The sequence below is a fragment of the Staurois parvus genome, unplaced genomic scaffold (assembly GCF_062004578.1).
Source record: "Staurois parvus isolate SC_StPar_1 unplaced genomic scaffold, SC_StPar_1.0 ptg000155l, whole genome shotgun sequence".
NCBI lineage: Eukaryota > Metazoa > Chordata > Amphibia > Anura > Ranidae > Staurois > Staurois parvus.
The window spans coordinates 12,187,067-12,206,108 of NW_028317951.1; the positions used below are offsets into that span (position 1 = coordinate 12,187,067).

Below are 19,042 nucleotides of genomic sequence, written 5' to 3' on the forward strand. Positions count from 1 at the left end.
GTTCAAGTTTTTGACATAGGGTGCTGGCAGATTACGGGCCTCCCATAGCTGCTGCCAGGCCCCTAATCTGCCATGGGCCCCTATACCGCCTCCTCATGCTGCTGCCAAGTCCAGAGTCTGTCATGGGTCCCTGTACGGCCTCCCATTGCTGCTGTCTCCATCGCCACACTCTTCCATGTGCCACTTTCAGGTCTCCTCACACTGCTGGTGTGTTCCATTTTTTGTCATAGGGTGCTGGCAGATTACGGGCCTCCCATAGCTGCTGCCAGGCCCCTAATCTGCCATGGGCCCCTATACCGCCTCCTCATGCTGCTGCCAAGTCCAGAGTCTCTCATGGGTCCCTGTACGGCCTCCCATTGCTGCTGTCTCCATCGCCACACTCTGCCATGTGCCACTTTCAGGTCTCCTCACACACTGCTGGTGTGTTCAATTTTTTGACATAGGGTGCTGGCAGATTACGGGCCTCCCATAGCTGCTGCCAGGACCTTAATCTGCCATGGGCCCCTATACCGCCTCCTCATGCTGCTGCCAAGTCCAGAGTCTGTCATGGGTCCCTGTACGGCCTCCCATTGCTGCTGTCTCCATCGCCACACTCTTCCATGTGCCACTTTCAGGTCTCCTCACACTGCTGGTGTGTTCAATTTTTTGACATAGGGTGCTGGCAGATTACGGGCCTCCCATAGCTGCAGCTAGGCCCCTAATCTGCCATGGGCCCCTGTACCGCCTCCTCATGCTGCTGCCAGGTCCACAGTGTCTCATGCCATGTGCCACTTTCAGGTCTCCTCACACTGCTGGTGTGTTCAATTTTTTGACATAGGGTGCTGGCAGATTACGGGCCTCCCATAGCTGCTGCCAGGCCCCTAATCTGCCATGGGCCCATATACCGCCTCCTCATGCTGCTGCCAAGTCCAGAGTCTCTCATGGGTCCCTGTACGGCCTCCCATTGCTGCTGTCTCCATCGCCACACTCTTCCATGTGCCACTTTCAGGTCTCCTGACACTGCTGGTGTGTTAAATTTTTTGACATAGGGTGCTGGCAGATTACGGGCCTCCCATAGCTGCTGCCAGGCCCCAAATCTGCCATGGGCCCCTTTACCGCCTCCTCATGCTACTGCCAAGTCCAGAGTCTGTCATGGGTCCCTGTACGGCCTCCCATTGCTGCTGTCTCCATCGCCACACTCTTCCATGTGCCACTTTCAGGTCTCCTCACACTGCTGGTGTGTTCAATTTTTTGACATAGGGTGCTGGCAGATTACGGGCCTCCCATAGCTGCTGCCAGGCCCCTAATCTGCCATGGGCCCCTGTACCGCCTCCTCATGCTGCTGCCAGGTCCACAGTGTCTCATGCCATGTGCCACTTTCAGGTCTCCTCACACTGCTGGTGTGTTCAATTTTTTGACATAGGGTGCTGGCAGATTACGGGCCTCCCATAGCTGCTGCCAGGCCCCTAATCTGCCATTGGCCCCTATACCGCCTCCTCATGCTGCTGCCAAGTCCAGAGTCTGTCATGGGTCCCTGTACGGCCTCCCATTGCTGCTGTCTCCATCGCCACACTCTTCCATGTGCCACTTTCAGGTCTCCTCACACTGCTGGTGTGTTCAATTTTTTGACATAGGGTGCTGGCAGATTACGGGCCTCCCATAGCTGCTGCCAGGCCCCTAATCTGCCATGGGCCCCTGTACCGCCTCCTCATGCTGCTGCCAGGTCCACAGTGTCTCATGCCATGTGCCACTTTCAGGTCTCCTCACACTGCTGGTGTGTTCAATTTTTTGACATAGGGTGCTGGCAGATTACGGGCCTCCCATAGCTGCTGCCAGGCCCCTAATCTGCCATGGGCCCCTATACCGCCTCCTCATGCTGCTGCCAAGTCCAGAGTCTGTCATGGGTCCCTGTACAGCCTCCCATTGCTGCTGTCTCCATCGCCACACTCTTCCATGTGCCACTTTCAGATCTCCTCACACTGCTGGTGTGTTCAATTTTTTGACATAGGGTGCTGGCAGATTATGGGCCTCCCATAGCTGCTGCCAGGCCCCTAATCTGCCATGGGCCCCTGTACCACCTCCTCATGCTGCTGCCAGGTCCACAGTGTCTCATGCCATGTGCCACTTTCAGGTCTCCTCACACTGCTGGTGTGTTCAATTTTTTGACATAGGGTGCTGGCAGATTACGGGCCTCCCATAGCTGCTGCCAGGCCCCTAATCTGCCATGGGCCCCTGTACCGCCTCCTCATGCTGCTGCCAGGTACACAGTGTCTCATGCCATGTGCCACTTTCAGGTCTCCTCACACTGCTGGTGTGTTCAATTTTTGACATAGGGTGCTGGCAGATTACGGGCCTCCCATAGCTGCTGCCAGGCCCCTAATCTGCCATGGGCCCCTATACCGCCTCCTCATGCTGCTGCCAAGTCCAGAGTCTCTCATGGGTCCCTGTACGGCCTCCCATTGCTGCTGTCTCCATCGCCACACTCTGCCATGTGCCACTTTCAGGTCTCCTCACACACTGCTGGTGTGTTCAATTTTTTGACATAGGGTGCTGGCAGATTACGGTCCTCCCATAGCTGCTGCCAGGCCCCTAATCTGCCATGGACCCCTGTACCGCCTCCTCATGCTGCTGCCAGGTCCACAGTGTCTCATGCCATGTGCCACTTTCAGGTCTCCTCACACTGCTGGTGTGTTCAATTTTTTGACATAGGGTGCTGGCAGATTACGGGCCTCCCATAGCTGCTTTTAGGTCCCTAATCTGCCATGGGCCCCTATACCGCCTCCTCATGCTGCTGCCAAGTCCAGAGTCTCTCATGGGTCCCTGTACGGCCTCCCATTGCTGCTGTCTCCATCGCCACACTCTGCCATGTGCCACTTTCAGGTCTCCTCACACTGCTGGTGTGTTCAATTTTTTGACATAGGGTGCTGGCAGATTACGGTCCTCCCATAGCTGCTGCCAGGCCCCTAATCTGCCATGGACCCCTGTACCGCCTCCTCATGCTGCTGCCAAGTCCAGAGTCTCTCATGGGTCCCTGTACGGCCTCCCATTGCTGCTGTCTCCATCGCCACACTCTGCCATGTGCCACTTTCAGGTCTCCTCACACACTGCTGGTGTGTTCAATTTTTTGACATAGGGTGCTGGCAGATTACGGGCCTCCCATAGCTGCTGCCAGGCCCCTAATCTGCCATGGGCCCCTATACCGCCTCCTCATGCTGCTGCCAAGTCCAGAGTCTGTCATGGGTCCCTGTACGGCCTCCCATTGTTGCTGTCTCCATCGCCACACTCTTCCATGTGCCACTTTCAGGTCTCCTCACACTGCTGGTGTGTTCAATTTTTTGACATAGGGTGCTGGCAGATTACGGGCCTCCCATTGCTGCTGCCAGGCCCGTAATCTGCCATGGGCCACTGTACCGCCTCTTCATGCTGCTGCCAGGTCCAGAGTGTGTCATGGGTCCCTGTACGGCCTCCCATTGCTGCTGTCTCCATCGCCACACTCTGCCATGTGCCACTTTCAGATCTCCTCACACTGCTGGTGTGTTACATTTTTTGTCATAGGGTGCTGGCAGATTACGGGCCTCCCATAGCTGCTGCCAGGCCCCTAATCTGCCATGGGCCCCTGTACCACCTCCTCATGCTGCTGCCAGGTCCACAGTGTCTCATGCCATGTGCCACTTTCAGGTCTCCTCACACTGCTGGTGTGTTCAATTTTTTGACATAGGGTGCTGGCAGATTACGGGCCTCCCATAGCTGCTTTTAGGCCCCTAATCTGCCATGGGCCCCTATACCGCCTCCTCATGCTGCTGCCAAGTCCAGAGTCTCTCATGGGTCACTGTACGGCCTCCCATTGCTGCTGTCTCCATCGCCACACTCTTCCATGTGCCACTTTCAGGTCTCCTCACACTGCTGGTGTGTTCAATTTTTTGACATAGGGTGCTGGCAGATTACGGGCCTCCCATAGCTGCTGCCAGGCCCCTAATCTGCCATGGGCCCCTGTACCGCCTCCTCATGCTGCTGCCAGGTCCACAGTGTCTCATGCCATGTGCCACTTTCAGGTCTCCTCACACTGCTGGTGTGTTCAATTTTTTGACATAGGGTGCTGGCAGATTACGGGCCTCCCATAGCTGCTGCCAGGCCCCTAATCTGCCATGGGCCCGTATACCGCCTCCTCATGCTGCTGCCAAGTCCAGAGTCTGTCATGGGTCCCTGTACGGCCTCCCATTGCTGCTGTCTCCATCGCCACACTCTTCCATGTGCCACTTTCAGGTCTCCTCACACTGCTGGTGTGTTCAATTTTTTGACATAGGGTGCTGGCAGATTACGGGCCTCCCATAGCTGCTGCCAGGCCCCTAATTTGCCATGGGCCCCTGTACCGCCTCCTCATGCTGCTGCCAGGTACACAGTGTCTCATGCCATGTGCCACTTTCAGGTCTCCTCACACTGCTGGTGTGTTCAATTTTTTGACATAGGGTGCTGGCAGATTACGGGCCTCCCATAGCTGCTGCCAGGCCCCTAATCTGCCATGGGCCCCTATACCGCCTCCTCATGCTGCTGCCAAGTCCAGAGTCTCTCATGGGTCCCTGTACGGCCTCCCATTGCTGCTGTCTCCATCGCCACACTCTGCCATGTGCCACTTTCAGGTCTCCTCACACACTGCTGGTGTGTTCAATTTTTTGACATAGGGTGCTGGCAGATTACGGTCCTCTCATAGCTGCTGCCAGGCCCCTAATCTGCCATGGGCCCCTGTAACGCCTCCTCATGCTGCTGCCAGGTCCACAGTGTCTCATGCCATGTGCCACTTTCAGGTCTCCTCACACTGCTGGTGTGTTCAATTTTTTGACATAGGGTGCTGGAAGATTACGGGCCTCCCATAGCTGCTGCCAGGCCCCTAATCTGCCATGGGCCCCTATACCGCCTCCTCATGCTGCTGCCAAGTCCAGAGTCTGTCATGGGTCCCTGTACGGCCTCCCATTGCTGCTGTCTCCATCGCCACACTCTTCCATGTGCCACTTTCAGGTCTCCTCACACTGCTGGTGTGTTCAATTTTTTAACATAGGGTGCTGGCAGATTACGGGCCTCCCATAGCTGCTGCCAGGCCCCTAATCTGCCATGGGATCCCTGTACCGCCTCCTCATGCTGCTGCCAGGTCCACAGTGTCTCATGCCATGTGCCACTTTCAGGTCTCCTCACACTGCTGGTGTGTTCAATTTTTTGACATAGGGTGCTGGCAGATTACGGGCCTCCCATAGCTGCTGCCAGGCCCCTAATCTGCCATTGGCCCCTATACCGCCTCCTCATGCTGCTGCCAAGTCCAGAGTCTGTCATGGGTCCCTGTACGGCCTCCCATTGCTGCTGTCTCCATCGCCACACTCTTCCATGTGCCACTTTCAGGTCTCCTCACACTGCTGGTGTGTTCAATTTTTTGACATAGGGTGCTGGCAGATTACGGGCCTCCCATAGCTGCTGCCAGGCCCCTAATCTGCCATGGGCCCCTGTACCGCCTCCTCATGCTGCTGCCAGGTCCACAGTGTCTCATGCCATGTGCCACTTTCAGGTCTCCTCACACTGCTGGTGTGTTCAAGTTTTTGACATAGGGTGCTGGCAGATTACGGGCCTCCCATAGCTGCTGCCAGGCCCCTAATCTGCCATGGGCCCCTATACCGCCTCCTCATGCTGCTGCCAAGTCCAGAGTCTGTCATGGGTCCCTGTACGGCCTCCCATTGCTGCTGTCTCCATCGCCACACTCTTCCATGTGCCACTTTCAGGTCTCCTCACACTGCTGGTGTGTTCCATTTTTTGTCATAGGGTGCTGGCAGATTACGGGCCTCCCATAGCTGCTGCCAGGCCCCTAATCTGCCATGGGCCCCTATACCGCCTCCTCATGCTGCTGCCAAGTCCAGAGTCTCTCATGGGTCCCTGTACGGCCTCCCATTGCTGCTGTCTCCATCGCCACACTCTGCCATGTGCCACTTTCAGGTCTCCTCACACACTGCTGGTGTGTTCAATTTTTTGACATAGGGTGCTGGCAGATTACGGGCCTCCCATAGCTGCTGCCAGGACCTTAATCTGCCATGGGCCCCTATACCGCCTCCTCATGCTGCTGCCAAGTCCAGAGTCTGTCATGGGTCCCTGTACGGCCTCCCATTGCTGCTGTCTCCATCGCCACACTCTTCCATGTGCCACTTTCAGGTCTCCTCACACTGCTGGTGTGTTCAATTTTTTGACATAGGGTGCTGGCAGATTACGGGCCTCCCATAGCTGCAGCTAGGCCCCTAATCTGCCATGGGCCCCTGTACCGCCTCCTCATGCTGCTGCCAGGTCCACAGTGTCTCATGCCATGTGCCACTTTCAGGTCTCCTCACACTGCTGGTGTGTTCAATTTTTTGACATAGGGTGCTGGCAGATTACGGGCCTCCCATAGCTGCTGCCAGGCCCCTAATCTGCCATGGGCCCATATACCGCCTCCTCATGCTGCTGCCAAGTCCAGAGTCTCTCATGGGTCCCTGTACGGCCTCCCATTGCTGCTGTCTCCATCGCCACACTCTTCCATGTGCCACTTTCAGGTCTCCTGACACTGCTGGTGTGTTCAATTTTTTGACATAGGGTGCTGGCAGATTACGGGCCTCCCATAGCTGCTGCCAGGCCCCAAATCTGCCATGGGCCCCTTTACCGCCTCCTCATGCTACTGCCAAGTCCAGAGTCTGTCATGGGTCCCTGTACGGCCTCCCATTGCTGCTGTCTCCATCGCCACACTCTTCCATGTGCCACTTTCAGGTCTCCTCACACTGCTGGTGTGTTCAATTTTTTGACATAGGGTGCTGGCAGATTACGGGCCTCCCATAGCTGCTGCCAGGCCCCTAATCTGCCATGGGCCCCTGTACCGCCTCCTCATGCTGCTGCCAGGTCCACAGTGTCTCATGCCATGTGCCACTTTCAGGTCTCCTCACACTGCTGGTGTGTTCAATTTTTTGACATAGGGTGCTGGCAGATTACGGGCCTCCCATAGCTGCTGCCAGGCCCCTAATCTGCCATTGGCCCCTATACCGCCTCCTCATGCTGCTGCCAAGTCCAGAGTCTGTCATGGGTCCCCTTACGGCCTCCCATTGCTGCTGTCTCCATCGCCACACTCTTCCATGTGCCACTTTCAGGTCTCCTCACACTGCTGGTGTGTTCAATTTTTTGACATAGGGTGCTGGCAGATTACGGGCCTCCCATAGCTGCTGCCAGGCCCCTAATCTGCCATGGGCCCCTGTACCGCCTCCTCATGCTGCTGCCAGGTCCACAGTGTCTCATGCCATGTGCCACTTTCAGGTCTCCTCACACTGCTGGTGTGTTCAATTTTTTGACATAGGGTGCTGGCAGATTACGGGCCTCCCATAGCTGCTGCCAGGCCCCTAATCTGCCATGGGCCCCTATACCGCCTCCTCATGCTGCTGCCAAGTCCAGAGTCTGTCATGGGTCCCTGTACAGCCTCCCATTGCTGCTGTCTCCATCGCCACACTCTTCCATGTGCCACTTTCAGATCTCCTCACACTGCTGGTGTGTTCAATTTTTTGACATAGGGTGCTGGCAGATTATGGGCCTCCCATAGCTGCTGCCAGGCCCCTAATCTGCCATGGGCCCCTGTACCACCTCCTCATGCTGCTGCCAGGTCCACAGTGTCTCATGCCATGTGCCACTTTCAGGTCTCCTCACACTGCTGGTGTGTTCAATTTTTTGACATAGGGTGCTGGCAGATTACGGGCCTCCCATAGCTGCTGCCAGGCCCCTAATCTGCCATGGGCCCCTGTACCGCCTCCTCATGCTGCTGCCAGGTACACAGTGTCTCATGCCATGTGCCACTTTCAGGTCTCCTCACACTGCTGGTGTGTTCAATTTTTGACATAGGGTGCTGGCAGATTACGGGCCTCCCATAGCTGCTGCCAGGCCCCTAATCTGCCATGGGCCCCTATACCGCCTCCTCATGCTGCTGCCAAGTCCAGAGTCTCTCATGGGTCCCTGTACGGCCTCCCATTGCTGCTGTCTCCATCGCCACACTCTGCCATGTGCCACTTTCAGGTCTCCTCACACACTGCTGGTGTGTTCAATTTTTTGACATAGGGTGCTGGCAGATTACGGTCCTCCCATAGCTGCTGCCAGGCCCCTAATCTGCCATGGACCCCTGTACCGCCTCCTCATGCTGCTGCCAGGTCCACAGTGTCTCATGCCATGTGCCACTTTCAGGTCTCCTCACACTGCTGGTGTGTTCAATTTTTTGACATAGGGTGCTGGCAGATTACGGGCCTCCCATAGCTGCTTTTAGGCCCCTAATCTGCCATGGGCCCCTATACCGCCTCCTCATGCTGCTGCCAAGTCCAGAGTCTCTCATGGGTCCCTGTACGGCCTCCCATTGCTGCTGTCTCCATCGCCACACTCTTCCATGTGCCACTTTCAGGTCTCCTCACACTGCTGGTGTGTTCAATTTTTTGACATAGGGTGCTGGCAGATTACGGTCCTCCCATAGCTGCTGCCAGGCCCCTAATCTGCCATGGACCCCTGTACCGCCTCCTCATGCTGCTGCCAAGTCCAGAGTCTCTCATGGGTCCCTGTACGGCCTCCCATTGCTGCTGTCTCCATCGCCACACTCTGCCATGTGCCACTTTCAGGTCTCCTCACACACTGCTGGTGTGTTCAATTTTTTGACATAGGGTGCTGGCAGATTACGGGCCTCCCATAGCTGCTGCCAGGCCCCTAATCTGCCATGGGCCCCTATACCGCCTCCTCATGCTGCTGCCAAGTCCAGAGTCTGTCATGGGTCCCTGTACGGCCTCCCATTGTTGCTGTCTCCATCGCCACACTCTTCCATGTGCCACTTTCAGGTCTCCTCACACTGCTGGTGTGTTCAATTTTTTGACATAGGGTGCTGGCAGATTACGGGCCTCCCATTGCTGCTGCCAGGCCCGTAATCTGCCATGGGCCACTGTACCGCCTCTTCATGCTGCTGCCAGGTCCAGAGTGTGTCATGGGTCCCTGTACGGCCTCCCATTGCTGCTGTCTCCATCGCCACACTCTGCCATGTGCCACTTTCAGATCTCCTCACACTGCTGGTGTGTTACATTTTTTGTCATAGGGTGCTGGCAGATTACGGGCCTCCCATAGCTGCTGCCAGGCCCCTAATCTGCCATGGGCCCCTGTACCACCTCCTCATGCTGCTGCCAGGTCCACAGTGTCTCATGCCATGTGCCACTTTCAGGTCTCCTCACACTGCTGGTGTGTTCAATTTTTTGACATAGGGTGCTGGCAGATTACGGGCCTCCCATAGCTGCTTTTAGGCCCCTAATCTGCCATGGGCCCCTATACCGCCTCCTCATGCTGCTGCCAAGTCCAGAGTCTCTCATGGGTCCCTGTACGGCCTCCCATTGCTGCTGTCTCCATCGCCACACTCTTCCATGTGCCACTTTCAGGTCTCCTCACACTGCTGGTGTGTTCAATTTTTTGACATAGGGTGCTGGCAGATTACGGGCCTCCCATAGCTGCTGCCAGGCCCCTAATCTGCCATGGGCCCCTGTACCGCCTCCTCATGCTGCTGCCAGGTCCACAGTGTCTCATGCCATGTGCCACTTTCAGGTCTCCTCACACTGCTGGTGTGTTCAATTTTTTGACATAGGGTGCTGGCAGATTACGGGCCTCCCATAGCTGCTGCCAGGCCCCTAATCTGCCATGGGCCCCTATACCGCCTCCTCATGCTGCTGCCAAGTCCAGAGTCTCTCATGGGTCCCTGTACGGCCTCCCATTGCTGCTGTCTCCATCGCCACACTCTGCCATGTGCCACTTTCAGGTCTCCTCACACACTGCTGGTGTGTTCAATTTTTTGACATAGGGTGCTGGCAGATTACGGGCCTCCCATAGCTGCTGCCAGGCCCCTAATCTGCCATGGGCCCCTGTACTGCCTCCTCATGCTGCTGCCAGGTCCACAGTGTCTCATGCCATGTGCCACTTTCAGGTCTCCTCACACTGCTGGTGTGTTCAATTTTTTGACATAGGGTGCTGGCAGATTACGGGCCTCCCATAGCTGCTGCCAGGCCCCTAATCTGCCATGGGCCCCTATACCGCCTCCTCATGCTGCTGCCAAGTCCAGAGTCTCTCATGGGTCCCTGTACGGCCTCCCATTGCTGCTGTCTCCATCGCCACACTCTGCCATGTGCCACTTTCAGGTCTCCTCACACACTGCTGGTGTGTTCAATTTTTTGACATAGGGTGCTGGCAGATTATGGGCCTCCCATAGCTGCTGCCAGGCCCCTAATCTGCCATTGGCCCCTATACCGCCTCCTCATGCTGCTGCCAAGTCCAGAGTCTGTCATGGGTCCCTGTACAGCCTCCCATTGCTGCTGTCTCCATCGCCACACTCTGCCATGTGCCACTTTCAGGTCTCCTCACACACTGCTGGTGTGTTCAATTTTTTGACATAGGGTGCTGGCAGATTACGGGCCTCCCATAGCTGCTGCCAGGCCCCTAATCTGCCATGGGCCCCTATACCGCCTCCTCATGCTGCTGCCAAGTCCAGAGTCTGTCATGGGTCCCTGTACGGCCTCCCATTGCTGCTGTCTCCATCGCCACACTCTGCCATGTGCCACTTTCAGGTCTCCTCACACACTGATGGTGTGTTCAATTTTTTGACATAGGGTGCTGGCAGATTACGGGCCTCCCATAGCTGCTGCCAGGCCCCTAATCTGCCATGGGCCCCTATACCGCCTCCTCATGCTGCTGCCAAGTCCAGAGTCTGTCATGGGTCCCTGTACGGCCTCCCATTGCTGCTGTCTCCATCGCCACACTCTGCCATGTGCCACTTTCAGGTCTCCTCACACACTGCTGGTGTGTTCAATTTTTTGACATAGGGTGCTGGCAGATTACGGGCCTCCCATAGCTGCTGCCAGGCCCCTAATCTGCCATGGGCCCCTATACCGCCTCCTCATGCTGCTGCCAAATCCAGAGTCTCTCATGGGTCCCTGTACGGCCTCCCATTGCTGCTGTCTCCATCGCCACACTCTGCCATGTGCCACTTTCAGGTCTCCTCACACACTGCTGGTGTGTTCAATTTTTTGACATAGGGTGCTGGCAGATTACGGGCCTCCCATAGCTGCTGCCAGGCCCCTAATCTGCCATGGGCCCCTATACCGCCTCCTCATGCTGCTGCCAAGTCCAGAGTCTGTCATGGGTCCCTGTACGGCCTCCCATTGTTGCTGTCTCCATCGCCACACTCTGCCATGTGCCACTTTCAGGTCTCCTCACACTGCTGGTGTGTTCAATTTTTTGACATAGGGTGCTGGCAGATTACGGGCCTCCCATTGCTGCTGCCAGGCCCGTAATCTGCCATGGGCCCCTGTACCGCCTCTTCATGCTGCTGCCAGGTCCAGAGTGTGTCATGGGTCCCTGTACGGCCTCCCATTGCTGCTGTCTCCATCGCCACACTCTGCCATGTGCCACTTTCAGATCTCCTCACACTGCTGGTGTGTTACATTTTTTGTCATAGGGTGCTGGCAGATTACGGGCCTCCCATTGCTGCTGCCAGGCCCGTAATCTGCCATGGGCCCCCGTACCGACTCCTCATGCTGTGACGTTGCAACAAGGTGGAATTCAACCCTACATATGTTAGACCGCCTTTACGAACAGCAAAAGGCCATCACAGATTTCCTGATGTTAAAATCGGATAAAGGTACTCCCTGTGTAACTTAGATGTCAGCCATTGGCAGCTCATGCATGACACATGCGCTTGCTCAGGCCCTTTGAGGAGGCCACGCTATTCGTGAGTTGGCAGGACTATGGGATGAACGACGTCATTCCTCTGTTGCACGTCCTGGAACAAATGCTGTTAACAATGGCTGGTCAGGGTGCGGTAGACGTGGCGCACAGATCTCAACGCCACATGACCCCTGTGGGGGCAGGACAGGAAGAAGAGGAGGAGGTAGAGGAGGACATTGGTGCTCAGGAATTATTGAGTGAAATGGGTGGTTTTTCCACTCAGCGGACAGGAGTGGAGGAGCAGGAGCATCTGGTAGAGGAGGAGGAAGAGGAGACAGAGGACCCAGATGCACCGTGGCAGTATGCTGTGGAGATGGAGGCAGGGAGTCCCTCGCATTCCTTGGCACAAATGGCCCATAGCATGCTCGCTTGCTTGCGTACCGACAGCCGAATAATAACCATCAGACAGAGGGATGACTTTTGGCTGTCCACCTTGTTGGACCCTTGCTACCATTCAAAAATGGTGGCCTTTTTCACACCTGCTGAGAGGGAGGCCAAAATAACGTACTATAAAAACCACCTATGTAGTCAGCTGGTCTCTGCCTGTCTGCGCCAACGTCCATCCTCAGACACTGTGGGCCCTGTGCGCTCGCGTTCCGCTGCCATGGCAGCAGGGGAGGGGTGGGGTGGTAGGAGCAGTGGCAGCTCCACCAGCAGCAGCTGCCTCAGTCTGCAGTCGATGATGAGTAGCTTTCTTCACCAGCGCAGTGAGGAAACTACTAACCAGCGGCAGCAGCAGCAGCAGCAGCATCAGGTGGACCTGGAGCAGGACCTCAAACAACAGGCTTAGGCCTACTTGGACAGCACCCTGCCAACCGAGGTAGACAATCCCCTTGACTACTGGGCAACGAAACTTGACCTTTGGCCCCAACTAGCTGAATTTGCCCTTGAAAGGCTGTCATGCCCGGCCAGTAGCGTGGCATCGGAGCGCGTGTTGAGTGCGGCAGGAGGTATTGCAACTCCGCGGAGGACACGACTGTCCACCCAAAGTGTGGAGAGACTCACGTTTGTGAAAATGAATCAGGCGTGGATTAGTCTGGATTTCAAACCACCAGTTCCTGACACAACTGACTAAATCCGCCATGAATCATGCCCCAAACATGTGCCACTTTCAGGTCTCCTCACACTGCTGGTGTGTTCCATTTTTTGTCATAGGGTGCTGGCAGATTACGGGCCTCCCATAGCTGCTGCCAGGCCCCTAATCTGCCATGGGCCCCTATACCGCCTCCTCATGCTGCTGCCAAGTCCAGAGTCTCTCATGGGTCCCTGTACGGCCTCCCATTGCTGCTGTCTCCATCGCCACACTCTTCCATGTGCCACTTTCAGGTCTCCTCACACTGCTGGTGTGTTCCATTTTTTGTCATAGGGTGCTGGCAGATTACGGGCCTCCCATAGCTGCTGCCAGGCCCCTAATCTGCCATGGGCCCCTATACCGCCTCCTCATGCTGCTGCCAGGTCCAGAGTCTCTCATGGGTCCCTGTACGGCCTCCCATTGCTGCTGTCTCCATCGCCACACTCTGCCATGTGCCACTTTCAGGTCTCCTCACACTGCTGGTGTGTTCCATTTTTTGTCATAGGGTGCTGGCAGATTACGGGCCTCCCATAGCTGCTGCCAGGCCCCTAATCTGCCATGGGCCCCCGTACCGACTCCTCATGCTGCTGCCAGGCCCGTAATCTGTCATGGGCCCCTGTACCGCCTCCTCATGCTGCTGCCAGGTCCAGAGTGTGTCATGGGTCCCTGTACGGCCTGCCATTGCTGCTGTCTCCATCGCCACACTCTGCCATGTGCCACTTTCAGGTCTCCTCACACTGCTGGTGGTTTCCATTTTTGTCATAGGGTGCTGTATGGCCTCCCATTGCTGCTGCCTCCACCGCCACACTGTGGCTCCACACTCTGGTTTTGGCCCCGTGACTGCCCAAATGAGTGAAGTGTGCGGTGATTCTAAGATCGACGGCACTCATCTGCATGTCATACTGACTGTCAGTATTATTTCTCTTCCCCAGCAGACTCCAAGGGCATTTAAATTAAAGGTACAGTGTTCTGCACTAATATAAAGGCTCTCTGAAGCCTAGAAACACCCTTTTATAAGTTAAATTCGCAGCAAATATATTCGAGTCGAATCAAAATTTTTCCACGAATTCGCCGAATCAGTCGATTCGAATTTTTGAATACCTAGCTCATCTCTAGTCTTGAGGCCATCTAAGGCCAGCTTAAAGCTCAGCATAAATTAGAAAGTTAAAAAAACTTGCATTTCAGGAATGTTTGTTCAATTTTGGTGCTGTTAGTGAGGTCAAATTGACATTCATTTTCAACTGCAGTGACAAGAAATTTTGGAGCACCATGATGGAAAATATTTTTCGAAAAGAACAAATTTTGAACTGTGAATATGGTTTTCATTTGGGAAACTACACTCATTTCAAAATCAAATGTTAAAAGCAGAATTTTAAAGTACATTCAAACATTTGTCAAGACATCAAACATATTGATAAGAATTTTGGTACAAATGTTTCTACCAACACTTGTTCGTAAATCTACTAGTGTATGATCAACTTTAATCCTGCCATAGATTTGAGATGGCTATTGCCCAGTTTGGCCAGTTAGTTGTATTATAAAACAGTTGTATATCTATGAGTGCTTTGTGATTTTCACAGACAACCTCAGGCCAAACAATATTAGAGAAAAAATTCAGTTATATGAAATAATATTTTTGCAAAATACAATTGACACTAAAAAAGACTCACTCAAGATGAGGAATGTGCCTTGACTTCTCATCTTTGAATCAATTACCCCAATATAATTTCTAATCTGATCTTTATTTCTATAGCCTAAAGCTGACCATACACTTGTAGAATGTTGGTAAAATTTTTAGTTTTAAGAATGTTCAATCACTTTTTTTAATCATTAGTGGGGTCAAATTGATGTTTGTTGTTTTGACAGCAGTGATGAGAATATTCAAGGGAGCATAATGGAAAATTTCTAACAGTGAATGTAGTTTTTGTATAGGAAAATCCATTCATTCCCAATTTGAATGGCAAAAGTAAATAGTTTTTGAAGTACTTTCAAATGACATTCATCATATCATCAAATGCACAGATGAAAAGTATTGTATGGTTGTTTGCACAGAAATCTACTAGCGTATAGCCAGCCTAACCCTTTACAACAGCCTTTGCCACTAAAGTGTGCCAAGAAAGTTAGCTATATATATTTTTATTTCATTACTCCTCCTCATTGTAACACTGTGTATAAACGCATGGGTTCCAAAACCATTTTCAGAAATGAACAAAGTCTGAAGACGGAATCTATGGCATGCCGAAAGCTTGCATCTTTTTTTTATTTAAGTCAACCAATGAAGGGTATCACTTAAACTCCAAACTTTCTGCAATGTGGGCATTTAGTAAGTGGAAAGTAAATGGGTAAGATATTTGATTGCCCCCAACATGTAAACCCTGGTTACATGAATATCAGGTTTGAACTGACCTTGCTAAAATGAGAATGTGTCATTGTAATTCTTCTTTTATAAACATATTAAAATATAATAATTGCTGTAAACCCCCTAATTTGACAGGTGTTCAGCCCTCTTATTGGCCCAGTAAGGTTATTTTAGTCCAAATCTGATGATACTTGGCCTTTTGTGCCAGAAATTGACTCTCCCTGGCTATTGTAGGCAGTTGGAATATGATTTAGACAGGATGGAAAATTGACTTATATGATCATAACCTCTGCAAGTGTATGGGGTCATCAAAGCATAATCCACAAGTTCATCAGTGGTGCCAAACATCTTTAAAGGATAAGTTCACCTTTCATAACATGTTACATGTTACACCCATATTTAAAGTGTAACATGTAACATGTTAAGATCAGACCGGCCCCACTCCCCCACTTTGACGGCCAAGGGGGGATTTTCTCCCCCCTTGCTAGCTGTCAAATGTTTAAAAAACGAGGCCGTGTGGAGCTCTGCCTGCCCAGCCGTGTCGCTCATTCCCTGTGTTCTGTGAATGAGAAACTACAAGTCCCAACAGCCTTAGTTACGGAGCACCGTGATAGTTCATTCAGCCTTCCTGTCAGTATATCTGCTTGCCTGTACGGGATGTATATACTGACAGATCTGCAGGAGACCTGCATGTTACCAGCAATCTGCTGATCGCTATTGGAATGCTTTAGAGGCTCCTGCAACAAAAAATAAAAAATGCACTTTTTTTTTAACTGCAAAAAAAATGTGCATTTGTTTTTTTATATATAAAGGTGAATGTATCCTTTAAGATTTGATATGTGTCCCATTCCTGCTCTTTTATGAGAAATGGGCCAGGCAGCCAGCATGATACATTTGTGGACATATAACCATGCCGTGTATAAATTTGTTTTACAGCTATCACTGGCTAACAGCATGAGTAAACCCAGTGAACAAACAGAGATCAGTTACATATTGTAAATCACGTTCTCCTCACCTTTACTGTGCCATCAGTGCTCCCTGTTAGCAGCCTGGTTTCACTTGCATCTAAAGCCATAGTGCTAATCTCTGCATTTCCATGGCAGCCTGCAAACTGTTTGATTTTCCGTCCTGTGTCTATCATCCAGAAAGTAATCGTTGATCCTATGTCTGAGCTGATTACCTGAAAAGTGGTGGAAAATGATATTTCACTAGAATATTAATATGGTTAGCATAATAAGGATTTAAAATGCAAGCCATTCACAATTTTTAAAAGATATTGCCTCTATGGAGTACTCACTCTACGTACTGTATACAAATGCTAAATTATATCTCTATAGATGGAATCTGTGGATTATACAGTCTAAACATATTCTGACATGTGACAAGCTGTGAAAATAGACACCTCCCACCATAATTTCATGCTCCACCCTCTTTTCTGACAAGTCCCATTTGCACAGTCACATCTCCCTTTCAGAAGACTAGGTGTACACTCCAACATGAGTGCTGCCAGCAGAAAATGCATCCAGTTATAGGTCTGACTGTCAATGTCTATCAATCTGTGCCCATGATTGTCTCTGTGTAACAATGCAGTGCAAGGACAAGGTCCTCTGGAAGCCAAAGTGGAGCTACCACAGTGCATACCCGTCTCATCTGAGATGGGTGAAACTTGTACATCTGAATGTACAGTAGCCAGGCAATGCCACCCCAGTGTTCAAGTACAAAATGCCAATGGAGCCATGTTGTTATCAGTTGCAGATCCTGTTTTCCTTCTGTTGCTCTTCACTAATAGCCTATTCTATATGAGTGGGCAGTCATTGCAAAACAACTGGTAATGATTGGAACATTGCACATTAACATGTTGTTGCACACTGCAACAAAAGGAGAGGGGTAAAAGGATTTAAAAGTGTACATACAAACAGTTAAAAAAAACCCTGCAAAAACGAGTAGCTAACAGAAGAAGGTTATGAAGGACTTTAAAAAAAAGGAAATGAAAAAAGGCTACATTTTTGTTTAAAAAGACTATTTTTGCCTATAGTTTACATTAAAGTGGTTCTAAAGGCTTTTTTTTTAACCCTGTAAAATAGTAAACACATAATACTTACCTGCTCTGTGCAATGGCTGTGCACAGAGCAGCCCCAAGCCTCCTCTTCTCAGGTCCTCCTCTGGTGCTTTTGGCCCCTATCCTTTGCCAAATGCCACTTGTGCATGCTCACTCCCAAGTTGCCTCTGTGCGTTTATGGGACAGACAGAGCATGGCTCAGTCCCACCCCCACTCCCTCCTCACTGGCTGTGATTGACAGCAGCAGGAGCCAATGCTGTGTCTCAGCCAATGAGGAGAGAGTCCTGGGAGAGCCACTCCTCTAGTGCACATTGCTGGATCAAAATGTAGCTCAGGTAAGTATTGATGAGCCTGTGGGGGAGCTGCACACTGAAGCTTTATTCTATGCAAGAAGTTAAAAAATCTTCAGCCTTTAGAACCACTTTAAAAGCTAATTTAGGATTGATTGCTACCACAGTAGTCTTCATTCAGAAATGAAGGTAGAGCAGTACTGGGCTGTCACACTGAGAGCCTAGCACCGCAGATCACACTGTGAGAGCAGCTCTCCCAGTGTAAATATTGGAGCTTTGCTGTCACTTTGCCATCTGTCCCCTGCACTCTGCTTATCAGGAGCAGTGTATCAGCTCCTGACACAGAGCCAGCAGTTGTTGAACTGACAGCAAGGTTCTTGTGTTTTAATTAGGATAGCTTCACTTTCTTAGTGTAATATGCAGGACTGAGCTGGCAGTTTCACATGACATGGCTGGGCCATGCGGAGGCAGGGAGGCTTAAGTCCCTGCTGCAACCCCTATGTAAAGTGTCCAAGGTGGGTGCCTCTCCTGCCTCTTCCTTAATCTAGCCTGTAACGATTGTGCGCAGTAGAAACATGGAACCTGTACGTGACAGCCATTTTTGTTTTTCATGAGGAATGATCTTCCTCCCTCTCGAAAACTAGAATTTGTGGCTGTAACTTTTAACAAACTTCAAGAGAACCTCTTATCTTGATTAAAACACAGAGCTGGCCAGGCTGTAAACAGCTAATTAGCCTTGGCAGGATGTCTGTTTCCACTATCCATGATGGTTGAGGTGATTGTAGCCGTATTAGTGCATTTGCGACAGAAACAATTGAGTACTGTCCGTGATATTTTTTTTATTTGCACTAACATATAATTTTGAGGAAAAGCTTTCGGGGAGTGTTGAAGGGTTAATCACTCTCAGGCGGCTGGCACATAGACTGTGGTCCTGCGAGCAGGACGAGGATTATGAAGCCCTAAAGGACGCAATTGTCCGGAAGTGTACCGTAAGCGATTTAGGTAATTGCAAAATGGTTGAACTGGATGGACTTTGGCTTTTTCAGCCAGACTAACTATTACTCTTATACGGATGCAGTAAGTCGCTTATGCACCACATTCCAGCAGTGGACAAGAGGCCTGAAAGCTAACTCCTTTGAATCCCTGGAGGATCTCATGATCCAAGATCAGCTGCTGCACCTCTGTCCAGCAGACTTCAGACAGAATGTTTTGAAGAGAGAACCAGCATCTGCCAAACCAGCAGCAGAACTGGCAGATACCTATGTCAACACTCAGGTCTCTGACCACTGCAAGGCTCCTCTGAAAGGCTGGAAAGGAGGAAAATCACCTATAGCAACCCCTCCTAAGTTGGTGAGTCATGTTTCCCTGCACCAAGCACCTGCAGTCCCTGGTGTCCCACCAATCTCCATTGACACCTGAAGATGTTACACCTGTGGGAAACTTGGATATCTCAGGATGTAGTGCCCTAAGCAGGGCTGTTCAACCGCAGGTCACTGTGGGCAACCGGA

At 51.9% G+C, this 19,042-nt stretch overlaps 1 protein-coding gene across 2 annotated transcripts in view; it reads right to left on the minus strand.

Moving 5' to 3' along the window:
* The window catches only part of WDR49 (WD repeat domain 49), a 198,530-nt gene that overhangs the window by 120,339 nt on the left and 59,149 nt on the right, over window positions 1–19,042 (minus strand). For both annotated transcript variants that reach the window (XM_089675462.1, XM_089675463.1), the window contains one exon: window positions 16,201–16,365. In XM_089675462.1, coding sequence (XP_089531588.1) covers window positions 16,201–16,365 — 165 coding nt within the window. The remainder of the gene's footprint in view (window positions 1–16,200; window positions 16,366–19,042) is intronic.